Below are 11,497 nucleotides of genomic sequence, written 5' to 3'. Positions count from 1 at the left end.
CAAAGCAGCTGGTTTACAGGCCCTAGAGGAGAAAACCAGAAGATCAGTGGGTGTCTGGGGTTTGCCAAAACCAACTCGATAACCACGGTGGGAGTAAAGGCATTTTTTGCAGAGAGGTACGAATGGCTTCAATGCTTGAGGGCAGGCTGACGGGAGGGAAAGGCTTGGACAGCTTTCAGGGAGAGGGGATTTCTCTCTGCCACGCTTGCAGGTCAAGGACTCGGTTTCCAGGAAGGGTCTCAGAACAAAGTCCCTGTGAACGCTGTGCGAGAGAGACTTGACAGCCACTTGCCAGACCCTTGCCAGTAGCTGTTGGGCCTCCTGGGCTGGAACAGAGCACAGAATTTGTGCAGAAAGCAATGTCAGGTATTTAGAGCCATCGTTTGCAGGCATTAGCAGGCCCTGGGGGAAACAAAATGCACAGGGAATAGTATGTTAGAGGAACAGCCAGCTGGGTGGCTGGAGCATGTCAGCTGTACACCAGGGCGGTTCAGAGCAGAGCCACACTCAACGCTGCCTCCTGTGTTTCTGGAGCACCCTTTTCCATGGCTGCTAAATGCTCCAACCTTGGACAGATATTTCCCTCCTGCCTGCAGGGCATCGGCTATGCAAGTCAGCCGGCTGTCACAGGAGGAAAGAAAATAGCACCTGCATTACTAGGTCACGTTCAAGGAGCTGCAGGCAGGGAAGAATGGCTTTAACGTGCTGGCAGCTGGCCCTTAATTGAAGCAGTCTGGCTGACGGGGAGGCTGTACCATTCCGCAAGGGTGCTGTGGCAGCACTGCACTCCGGGGCAGGGAGCTGATGCTGCTCCAGGCAGTGCATTGCAGTCGGGTTGCTGCTCTTTCTCTCCCATTCCCAGCAACGCCTGGAGAATCCTTCCTGAGCCCCAGGACCATCTGAAGATAGGGAGGATGTGCCCAGCAAAGGGGGGCTGTGATGTGTGTACAAGTCCAGGGTCCAGGCCAGATGTGCTGGGTGCCACAGAGCAGGGGATGCTATTGATAGTAAGAGGGGGAGATGAGGCCCTTTCTAGGATGTGTGTGGGATAAAAGCTGAGTGTGCTACACTCCTAGGGGAAACCCAGGGTCCTGGGGGCTTGAAGGGCATAGCTGCTGGCACAGGAGGCAGGACTTACCTTGAGAGCAAGCCTGAGGTTGCTCTTCCAGGAAAAAGGAAGCAGGTGACGACGCTCCAGCTCTGCTGGATGGGCAAACTGGGCTTCCTCTAACACACACTGCACAAGTGTGCAGGCATATGGCCAGCAACCTCCAGAGTAAACCAGAGCTGTGTGGGCTGGGGAGATGCATGCACGACTCCATGACATTCCTTAGCCATGCTGTTTGCTGCAACAAGTGGAAGTGTCTGGGGCAGCAATGAGTGAGCTGTGAAAACCACTCTAGTGGAAATGAGGCTGATGGCATTGGAGAAGGGGAGCAGCTCTGTTCAAAGGGCACACTCTGCTCTCCTCCAGCATCTCTGGGCCTGGGCTCCCCAGCCAGGCTCAGCGGGTAGGGTTCAAGGTGATTGTTCTCAGCACACTGAGGAAGGATGTTTGTCCCCTTCTTCACCTCTCTGGGAAATCTGTGCCAGCAGATGAGGTGACTGGCTGGTGGTGGCAGGCTGAGGCTGCCCAGGCAGGATGTCAGGTGGGATCCCTAGAGCAGGCAGTGCATGCTGCTTCTCACAGGCTAGCAGGGGTTGTGTCTGTGCTTCCAGGCTTTTGGAAGCCCCTGCAGAACGGCAGGAGGAAGGTCCCACCTCATTTTGCAGTGCTGGATTTCCACTCTCACCCTCCTTGCACCCGCCGCTGCACCTGCATGTCCCCTGGACCCCATGTCCCAGGCTGTGCCGCTGTCTGGGCAGCCTGCCGCAGGCAGGCTGGGCAGGGGCTGCCGGGGCTCAGTTGGGCTCAGGTGTCAGGCCAGCCAGGGAAAACCTTAGGCCTGGGGCCACAGGGCAGCCCCTTTGGAGGACTTGAGTGGCTGGAAAATCTCCTTGCAAAGGCTCTTTTCAGCTTCTGAAGAATATGAGTCACACATGGGTTGAACAATCCCCTTCCTTCCCCTCTTCTCCCACACACCCAAAATCCCCTGAATGGGACCTGCAGCAGCCACTGATTCAGAAATTCATGGTATGAGGACACCACGGAGTCAGATACGGGTTTTTTTCTTCTTTTTTTCTTTCCATTGCTTAGCAAGAAGAAATGTGGAGCAAGAGAGTGTACCTGGAGGCTCTGCTCTGAATCTGCCTCTTTGCTAGAAGTCTCCAGTGGTTTTCTGCTGTCAGGCAGACCTTGACCCCAGCAGGACCCTTGTCTGCAGTAGCCAGTAGTCACTGCAGTGATGCTGGGGCTGGACGGGTTGCTGAGACCGGCCTCTTCCTCTCCGGTGAGTAGGAGGGTGCGAGTGCTGTGGGTGGTGGGGAGCATTCGGCGCCGGGTGCTGGGGTGGCAGGAGATGCTCCCACGGGTGGCTCTGGGGCTGCCACTCCTGCTTTGAAACCAGATGCTTCCTAGCGGGAAAGAGGGAACAGAAACATGTATGGCAAACATCTCTCTCAGGCCACCTCTGCGGGAAGGATGCAGGGGCTGCCGTGTAAGTGAAAATTGGGGCAGCAGGGGAGTGGGAAAACACTTCTTTGGGTGCATGGCAAAGGGGTGCCATGCACCTGCTTCGGTCTGCAAAGTCTTGGAGAGCTTCCCCCAGCCAGGGGGCAGACATGGGGCTTTGGGGCAGCGCATTGGGTCCAGGGGGATTTGGAGGAGACATCCCTGTGTGGGAGGTGCATCACCGAGGTGAGATGATGCAGGGTAGGGACCTGGGAGGCCCCAGGGGCTGCCCCCGGGTTCTATGGCAAGACCCGGGTGGTTTCAGCCATGCTGCGCTGCAGGTCTTGTCGATGGCACGATGGCGGGTCAACGGGGACGGGTGCCCAAAGTGGGGCAGGCGGCCGGGACCGGGGGAAAAGCTCGGGACCGTCGGGCGCCCCGGGGGTGCCAGGCAGCGCCCAGGCGAGAGCAGCGGGGGGAGGCGGGCGGCCGCCGGGATTTCCAGCCCGCCCGGAGCCCAAAACTCTTCGGGCGAGAAGACAGCCCGTCCCACCGCCCCTGGGCCGGCGGAGCCGCCGGCGGGCGCAAGGGCAGCCGAGCCCCGGGCTGTGTCGAGCCGAGCCCCGCTCCGAGCCGCGCCGAGCCGAGCCCCGAGCCGCGCCGAGCCGAGCCCCGCACCGTGCCGAGCCGAGCCCCGGGCCGCGGCGGTGCGGGGCGGGGCGGTGACGCGCGGTCCCGTCATTTCCCGGCTCGGCGGGGTTTCTAGGGACTTTCCGGAGCGGCGGTGCCTTCCTGCCGCCGCCGGTCCCCGCTCACCCCCGCGCTCTCCCCGCAGGCCGGCGGCCGGCCCCGCGCAGACATGGACGAGCAGTTCCAGCCCGTGAGTGCGGCACGGATCGGCTCGGCCCCGGGGGGGGAGGCTCTGCCTGGCTCCGGCCCCGGGGCTGGGCTGGGAGCGGTGCCTGACCCACGGGTGGGGTGGGAGGTGGGGGTCTGCGGGTGGCCCCGAGGGGGGAGACGGAGGTCTGTGTCCGCTTCCAGGGTGGGCAGTGCCGGTTGTGCAGGTGCCGCTGGGGTGGGAGGTGGGGGATCTGTGTCTGCCCCCCGGGTGGGCAAAGGGAGTCTGCTGGTGCTCCCAGGGGTGAGCAGTGAGGGGTCTGCACCTGCCCACCCCTCTTCCCCGGGAGGGACGAGGGATCTGTGTGTGCCTGCCCCCCTTCCCCCCCAAGGTGGGCAACAGGGGTCCGTGCCAGACTGCCCCCTCCCAGGGTGGGAGATGGGGATCTGCGCCTGCCTCCCAGGGCAGTTGGGGGTTCCAGCCCCAACACACTCATCACACTCATCTTCCCTCCTGTCACCCAGTGCCTGGATGGGATTGACTACGAGGACTTCAATTTCGGCTCCCACATGATGGAGCAGAAGGAGCCCCTGATGGAGACGGGTAAGGGCCCCTCCAGCTGTGCCCTCCCTGGGGTCCCCAGCTGCAGGGGAATTTCCCAGCAGGCTGACTCACACCTCGTAGTTCCCAGCAGCATCACGACTGTGTCCCCGCTGGCCCCACTGTGGGCTGGCTGGGAATCCCTGCCCTGTGCCACCGGGATGGGGGACTGTTCAGTCTGGCCCCACTGCTCAGTTTACCAGGGGCTTGAGGTTGGGCTGACGGGTTCCCAGGGGGTCCCTGCTCCCCAAGTACCAGAGCATCCCCCTGGCCCTTCCCTCCTCTCCCTGTCACTCTGACCACTGGTCCCAGTTGGTCCTGAGGACCCCCATGTCCCCCCATGAGAGGGGGTCACCTCACCTTCAGCACTGTCCCCATACCTCTAGCATCCTTACTGGGAGCACATATTTTGGTTATCCTGTGTTTCTCACCGGTGCCTCTCCTCTCTGTCCTCCAGTGGAAGGTCCCTACCTTGTCATCATCGAGCAGCCAAAGCAGGTAAGGACGTCACCCAGGTAAGGACAGGTGTTGCTGTCACCTCCTGCTCTGATGGCATCAGGTTGGGGCTGCCTTTGGCTGATGCTGTCTTTGCCTCCACAGCGGGGGTTCCGGTTTCGATACGGCTGCGAGGGCCCTTCGCACGGGGGACTGCCAGGAGCATCTAGTGAGAAGGGGCGCAAGACCTACCCCACTGTCAAGGTGAGCGCTGCCCTGGGAAGGGGATGGGGCAGCATCTTCAGCTGGTGTGTGAGGGCACCAGGAGGGTGCCTTAAAGGAAGGGCATGACCTGTATATTAAGTTCTGTGTGTCTCGTGGTGCTGGTGAGACAGGAGGGCTGCAGCAGGAGGGGTGGTGGTCGTGGGGAGGGATAGCAGTGGTTTGCGGAGAGTCCTGCAGGTTCCTGGGATATTGTACCTAACTCCCACCTCCTTTCTCCCTGCAGATCTGCAACTACACTGGGATGGCCCGAATCGAGGTGGACCTGGTGACGCACAGCGACCCTCCCCGTGTGCATGCCCACAGCCTGGTGGGCAAGCAGTGCAACGAGGCTGGCAACTGCGTCGCGATCGTGGGACCCAAAGACATGACAGCTCAGTACGTGTGAGGGAGACCCGGGGTGGCCTCTTGCCTACAAGAGGTGGCTGGGGGGCTGGCTGCAGCTTACAGCTGGGGAGAAGAGAGAGGTTAGTGCATCCAGGAGCGGGGTTTACTGGATGGGGCCAGGATTGAGTTTAGACAAGGTCACCAGTACAGCTCTGTCCACTGAGCATTTTGCCCAGCTCTAGGTCCAGCATGTGCAGCTTGTTTTGGGCTTCTGTCCTCGGGCTGCAGCTCCCTGGCTTTGCAGATATCTTCTGTAGCCAGCCTGAGTTGCGGGGTTATTTGGTAAGCGCTGGTGGGTGGCTCCCTGCCCAGGCAGCTGCTGCAGCAGGAGCAGGAAGGCTCATGGCTGCTTGGGGGTCCGTGTGCCCTCATGCTGCTGGCCTGGCAGCCCAGATTGGAGAAAAGGGTGTTTTCCCTGGGTCTTCTGCTGGAGTGGGACAGGAGGGGCTGGAGCTGCACGTGATTTACTGCTGCATATGAAGTTTCTTGTAGCTCTTGTAAATCCAGCCTCAGCTGCTGGCTCAGCCTCATCCTGTCTTCATCCCTCTGGCTTCCAGCCCTCCTAGTCCCCTCTTTGGACTTGTCACAGGTGGGAGCCTGGAGTTTCCCAGCCACCTCTTTTCTGGGCTCCTTCCCTCCCCTCTGCGGTTTCTTCCCTTTGCCCTGCACGTGAGCCCCCACTTAGCCCTGAGCAGCACCACTCTGTGCTTTGCTCAGCTCCTTCCCTTCAGAACGCAGGAGCCTGTGTGACCCTGGACCGGCTGCTCCCAGCCAGGGCACTCCCAAGATCCCAGTGGGATCCCTGTTCTCCTCCAGGTTCAGCAACCTGGGTGTGCTCCACGTCACCAAGAAGAACATGATGGAGATCATGAAGGAAAAGCTGAAGCAGCAGAAGATGCGTAACAGGAGCCATCTGCTCACGGGTGAGGGCAGCCTGGGGGCTTGGCGGGACTCGGTGCCCCAGGGGGAGCAGGGATTTCCTGTGGGGTGACAGCTGGGGGGCTGGTGGGGAACGGGCAGGGTGACCTGGACCTGTGTCCTCTTCTCCTGCCTGATGGTGTCTCCCCCTGCCCTGGCAGAAGCAGAGCTGCGTGAGATTGAGCTGGAGGCAAAGGAGCTGAAGAAGGTGATGGACTTGAGCATTGTGCGGTTGCGCTTCACTGCCTACCTCCGTGACAGCAGCGGGAACTTCACACTGGCCCTCCAGCCCGTCATCTCAGACCCCATCCATGACAGCAGTGAGCGTGGGGCCAGGCTGGAACGGGGTGAGGAGGTGAGAGGTGTTCTGCCATGGCAGCTCCTAATGCCTCCTCTTGCTCTGCAGAGTCCCCAGGAGCTTCCAACCTGAAGATCTCACGGATGGATAAGACGGCAGGCTCGGTGCGGGGAGGGGACGAGGTCTACTTGCTGTGTGATAAAGTTCAGAAAGGTAAAAGCCGTTCCCTCCAGCCTAAACCTTCCAGAGGCGCTGTGGCAGGAGAGATCCAGGGCCTCTGGGCAGCCGGGGTCAATGTCCCCGGAGTCTGGCCAGGGCAGGGAGACAGGTGGTGCCAGACGCCCCTTCTCTCCCCAGATGACATTGAGGTGCGTTTCTATGAGGATGACGAGAATGGCTGGCAGGCCTTTGGGGACTTCTCACCCACTGACGTGCACAAGCAGGTATGGGGAAGGCGGGGGGGTGTCCTGTGGGGTGGGGGAGCCCTGTCCCCTGCTCCAGGAGGAGCAGGACCCCACGTCCGTCTGTCCTGTCCGCAGTACGCCATCGTCTTTCGCACGCCCCCCTACCACAAGCCCAAGATCGACCGTCCTGTCACCGTCTTCCTGCAGCTGAAGCGGAAGCGGGGGGGTGACGTGAGCGACTCCAAGCAGTTCACCTACTACCCCGTGGTGGAAGGTGAGCATCCCCCGGGCAGGCTGGCGTGCCCCCCGCCGCCAGGGCTGCCCCTCACCCCGCTGCCCCTCTCCCTCTGCAGATAAGGAAGAAGTGGAGAGGAAACGCAAGAAAGTCCTGCCTCAGTTTCCCCAGCACTTTGGTGGAGGCTCGCACATGGGGGGTGCCGGCGGGGGGGCCGGAGGCTTCGGCTCTGGAGGAGGTAAGTGGGGAGGGACGCTTCTTCCCCCTCCTCGCTCAGGTGGCTGTGGCCAACCCCTGGGGGCTCCCCGCTGCCCTCCAGCCTCACCCATCACCTCCTTGCTCCACAGGTGGGAACCTCAGCTTCCCCTACTCTGCTGGGCTGGCCTACAGCAACATCTACTCGCCTGGCCCCCACCCCGTGGGGGGCTACCAGGGTGGCGTACAGATGAAGGGCCCGGAGGCGGAGGGGGCCGGAAGCGACAGGCAGGCGCCGGTGGAGAGCACGTACTGCAAGCAGCTGCAGAAGCACGGTAGGCAGGGCTGGACCACCGGCCGGGGGACATCTCTCAGGAGAGGGGGACACAGGTCGAGGACCTCAGGGGAGACATAGGTTGGGGACCTTTGGGGGCTGGCTGCCACTCTCCTCTGTGCCCAGAGGGATGCAGGAGGGTGGATGGGGCTGCTGCTCCTGGAGGTGACATCCTGCTTCACCCCCAGCCCAGCTCTGCCATCTGTGGATGCTGGCGCTAGCCCGTCGCAATGCCCATGCCCTGCTCGACTACTCGGTCACCGCTGACCCCCGCATGCTGCTGGCAGTGCAGAGGCACTTGGCTGCGTCGCAGGACGAGAATGGAGACACGTGAGTGCACGAGGGGTTCACGGGGGAGAGCGAGGGATCCTTGTTGGCCATCAGAGCCATTAGGGGGGCTCTGGGGGGTGGTAGGTGAGAGGAAGGACCCAGAGAGAGGTAGAGCTGAGCCGGGGACCATCCCTGCTCTCTTCGCAGGCCTTTGCACCTCGCCATTATCCATGAGCAGACAGCTGTGATCAAGCAGCTGATCGAGGTCATTGTTAGCATCCCTAGCCAGCAGATCATCAACATCTCCAACAATCTGCAGCAGGTACGCATTTCCTGGGACAGCCGGTTCTTCTCTACCTGGGACTTGCTCTGGTTTCCAGACCCCAGGGGCTCCCATTGCTGCTCCTGCTGTGGGGAGGCTGTAGGGCTGTGCACAGTGCAGCCACACTGGCGAGGACAGCAATGCGGGACTCTGCTCCTCCTGCGAGCGCTGCTGAGGGAGTGCTGCTGTCCTGCAGACGCCACTGCATCTGGCAGTCATCACCAAGCAGCCCCAAGTGGTCCAGCTCCTGCTCCAAGCCCGTGCTGACCCCACCTTGCTGGACCGCTATGGCAATTCCCTGCTGCACCTGGCGCTCCAGGCGGGCGACGAAGAGATGCTGAGGACACTGCTGGCCCACCTGGGCTCAGCTGCCCCTTACCTGCTCCGCCTGCCCAATTTCCATGGTGAGTGGGGCTGGGAGATGATGGGCAGGAACCCAGGGGTGCTGTTGTGGGCTGCTGAGCCTCTCACCTTGTTGCAGGCCTTCTGCCTGTGCACTTGGCCGTGAAGGCAAAGAGTTTGGCCTGCCTGGACCTGCTAGTCAGAAAGGGAGTGGATGTGAACGCGGTGGAGAGGCAGGGTGGGAGGACCCCACTGCACCTGGCCGTGGAAATGGAGAACCTGAACATGGCCACCCACCTGGTGAAGAAGGTACGGGGGGTGATGGGTTGGTGGCTGTGGGATAGGGTGCAGCCTCCCCCAGGGCTCTGGGGAGGTGGGAGTCCCCTGTGGTCTTGGGGTGACCATGGGCAGGGAGGGGGGCAACACCCAGGCAGCCTATCCTTACGGCCTCACACGTTTCTCCATAGCTGGGAGCAGATGTCAACAGCCGGACCTTCGCTGGGAACACCCCCCTGCACCTAGCTGCTGGCCTGGGCTCTCCCACCCTCACCAAACTGCTCCTCAAAGCCGGTAAGGCGCTGCCCTCCCTCTGCTCCCCGCAGCCCCAGCTGCCCATGCTGGGCAGTGCCTGGGCACAGTGCAGACCCCAGCACCCCAGGCCCACCTGCCCTCTTGGGGTCTCAGTCCACCCTTCCCTGACAGGGGCAGACGTGCTGTGCGAGAACGACGAGCCTGTGAGCCCATCCTCGTCAGAGGCCAGCAGTGACACAGACGCCGACCCTGAGGAGCAGGAGCTGGCCATGGAGCTGGGCGAGCCAGCCCCAGCTGTGGAGGGCGGCACCAGCCCTGAGCCTCCTGCGCAGGGGCACGGGCAGGCAGGGCACAGGCAGCGCCGCTGCCACACACCCCTGGACCTGACTCAAAGCCAGAAGGTGGGGGTGGTGGAGGGGTGGTGGAGGGGTGGTGGGTGTGTGAAGGCGCGCTCGATGCTGATGTCCGTGCATCTGTCTGCAGGTGCGGGAGATCCTGCTGCAGGCCTCCCAGCAGGGCCCGGAGGCAGAGCTGCCCACTGCCCCCCGGCCAGGTGAGCAGCCCCTCTCCCCCTGAAAGCGCTGTGCCTCACCAGGGCAGGACCCTCCTGGCAGCGGGGACGGGCAGCACATGATGGAGGCATCTCTCCCACACAGGGAAAGTCCTGTCGCTGGACAGTGAAGCGCTCCAGGGGCTGGAGCAGCTGCTGAACCAGGACTGCAGCGGGTCAGACTGGATCGAGCTGGCCAAGCGCCTGGGGCTCTGCAGCCTGGTGGAGACCTACAAGGACACCCCCTCGCCCAGCGTCAGCCTCCTGCGCAGTTACGAGGTCAGTGCCCGGCCAGGGTGCCCCTGTCCCCCCCTGCCCGTCTGGCCACCAACCCTGCTCAGTGCCCTCTCTCTCTGCAGCTGGCAGGAGGCAGCCTGGGGGGGCTGCTGGAGGCGCTGGACTCCATGGGGCTCCGCAAGGCCGTGAGGATGCTCCACAAAACTGAGGCGCTAGAGAAGCTGCAAATCACAGGTATGAGGAGTGAGGGGCTGGGGGGATGTCCCTGCTGCCTCCCCCTCACCCCCATCGCTGACAGCACCCGCGGCTTCCTTTGCAGAGCTGAAGGAAGACAGTGCCTATGGCAGTGAGTCGGTGGAGGAGGAGCAGGTGCCTGCACTGGCCCTGAAGCCGGGGACGGGGGGTGAGCTGCCCCACAGCCAGCAGCCACAGGTGCACTGAGGGGCTGGCAGCCCCTGCACCCACCCAGGGGAGCTCCATCGCCCCCCACCCTGCCCTGCCCATGCAAGTGCCTTCTGGACTTGGGGCCCAGCTGCCTGGACTCAGAGGAATGGGATGCAGCTAGCTCCCACCCCTCTCTGCTCTTATTTAATGGTCCCTCTTCTGAATAAAGGGACGCAGTTTCCATTAGCCTTTGCCCTCCCTCTCTCCAGCCCCAGCCTTGAGCTGGTGGGCACTAACCCCCCTGAGCCCTGCCTGGGGCTGGAGTCCGGCAGCAAGGAGGCAGCTGCCGGCCCCTCCTCAGCATCCCTCCATGCCAGGGCTGTCCCCAACTGTGGGGGAGAAACCACAGCGCACACAAGAAGTGAAGAGCGAGGTTTACTTCAGTAACTGAGAAGCTGTACAAAGGTTTTTCTCCCCCCAAGCCTCCTGGGGCAAGGGTGGATTTTTTTTTTTTCTTTTTTTTTTTTTCTTTTTTTGCAATAGACTCAAAAGAGCAGAATAAAAAGTTTGACACATTCGCAAAGTCAGTGCTGAAACCAGCCAGGTCCCGGATCTCCAAGAACAACATGTGTGCCAGTCCCCCACTGCCCACAGCCCTTCTGCTGTCCCCAGACCCCTCCCTGTGCACCCTGGGCATTCCTGCAGCTATGTTCCATCACTGGCACCTTGTTCCAGATGAGCATCCTCCAGCCCACCCCAGGGGTGGTGGGGGCTGCCCCAGTCTGCTCTCACCTTAGTGAGGAAGAAGTCCACAGCTGAGGATGGGGCTGCACCACTACTGCTTCAGCGTGAGGATCATGCAGCGCTGTGGACCAGGCTTTGCTGACAGCCACTGAGGCCCCAGCCATGCGTTGAGAAGCAGCACAGGAAGGAAAGCTGGTTCCAGCCCGGAGCCAGCCCCATAGAGCAGTGGGGAGCCCCAAGTCAACCCTCAATTCAGGGGTCTCCTCCCCACTGGGAGTACTTACAAGCTGCCCAACATGCCCTGGTATGCTCATGCCCAGGGGATGCAAAGGGCTGGTCCAGGCTGCTGGGGAGTCATGAAGCAGTGGTGCATCACCCCCCCTGCCTCGTGCAGCCACAAGCACAGATATGGGTGCTGCCAGCCCAATGCTCCCTCCTTGTCACAGGCGGCTGCAGGGCTGTCTCTCTCCGAAGGGTTGCTGGTGCTGGAGCGGGGCTGGGGCGCAGGCAGCAGTGCACGCAGGAGTCCATGCTCCGCTTGCTGCAGGAGTGGGGCTGGGTCTCCCCCCAGTCCATGTAAAAACCTCCTCCTCACCCCCCCCTAGACTGCAGTGCCTACAGGACATGGCTGGGTTTGTGG

General features: G+C 62.0%; 1 protein-coding gene across 2 annotated transcripts; it reads left to right on the top strand.

The window, feature by feature from the left end:
- The first annotated feature begins 2,345 nt into the window (after positions 1–2,345).
- NFKB2 (nuclear factor kappa B subunit 2) lies at positions 2,346–10,170 on the top strand. Of its 2 annotated transcripts, XM_086616678.1 has the most exons (24): positions 2,346–2,390; positions 2,508–2,597; positions 3,387–3,431; positions 3,914–3,992; positions 4,447–4,487; positions 4,590–4,688; positions 4,933–5,084; positions 5,910–6,016; positions 6,173–6,331; positions 6,418–6,522; positions 6,667–6,752; positions 6,849–6,987; positions 7,067–7,186; positions 7,296–7,478; positions 7,666–7,807; positions 7,955–8,069; positions 8,266–8,473; positions 8,551–8,720; positions 8,879–8,981; positions 9,114–9,343; positions 9,426–9,495; positions 9,599–9,771; positions 9,852–9,963; positions 10,049–10,170. In XM_086616678.1, exons 1-24 carry the CDS (start codon positions 2,346–2,348, stop codon positions 10,168–10,170), a joined length of 2,895 nt encoding a protein of 964 aa, XP_086472804.1. The 2 variants fall into 2 exon arrangements, with proteins under 2 accessions (XP_086472804.1, XP_086472805.1); XM_086616679.1 differs by lacking the exon at positions 2,508–2,597.
- Positions 10,171–11,497: the final 1,327 nt, after the last annotated feature.

This window comes from Tauraco erythrolophus, chromosome 9 (assembly GCF_009769465.1).
Source record: "Tauraco erythrolophus isolate bTauEry1 chromosome 9, bTauEry1.pri, whole genome shotgun sequence".
NCBI classification, from domain to species: Eukaryota; Metazoa; Chordata; class Aves; order Musophagiformes; family Musophagidae; genus Tauraco; species Tauraco erythrolophus.
The sequence above is the reverse complement of the archived record's forward strand: the minus strand, read 5'-3'. Positions and strand labels throughout refer to the sequence as shown.

What these genes read in the sequence shown, in the direction of transcription:
- NFKB2 (XM_086616678.1), top strand. Translation starts at nt 2,346, where the DNA reads ATGCTGGGGCTGGACGGGTTGCTGAGACCGGCCTCTTCCTCTCCG. An exon ending in GACCGGCCTCTTCCTCTCCG is followed by an intron (nt 2,391 to 2,507) that starts GTGAGTAGGAGG and finishes CTTTGAAACCAG; the next exon opens with ATGCTTCCTAGCGGGAAAGA. An exon ending in GTGTGATAAAGTTCAGAAAG is followed by an intron (nt 6,523 to 6,666) that starts GTAAAAGCCGTT and finishes TTCTCTCCCCAG; the next exon opens with ATGACATTGAGGTGCGTTTC.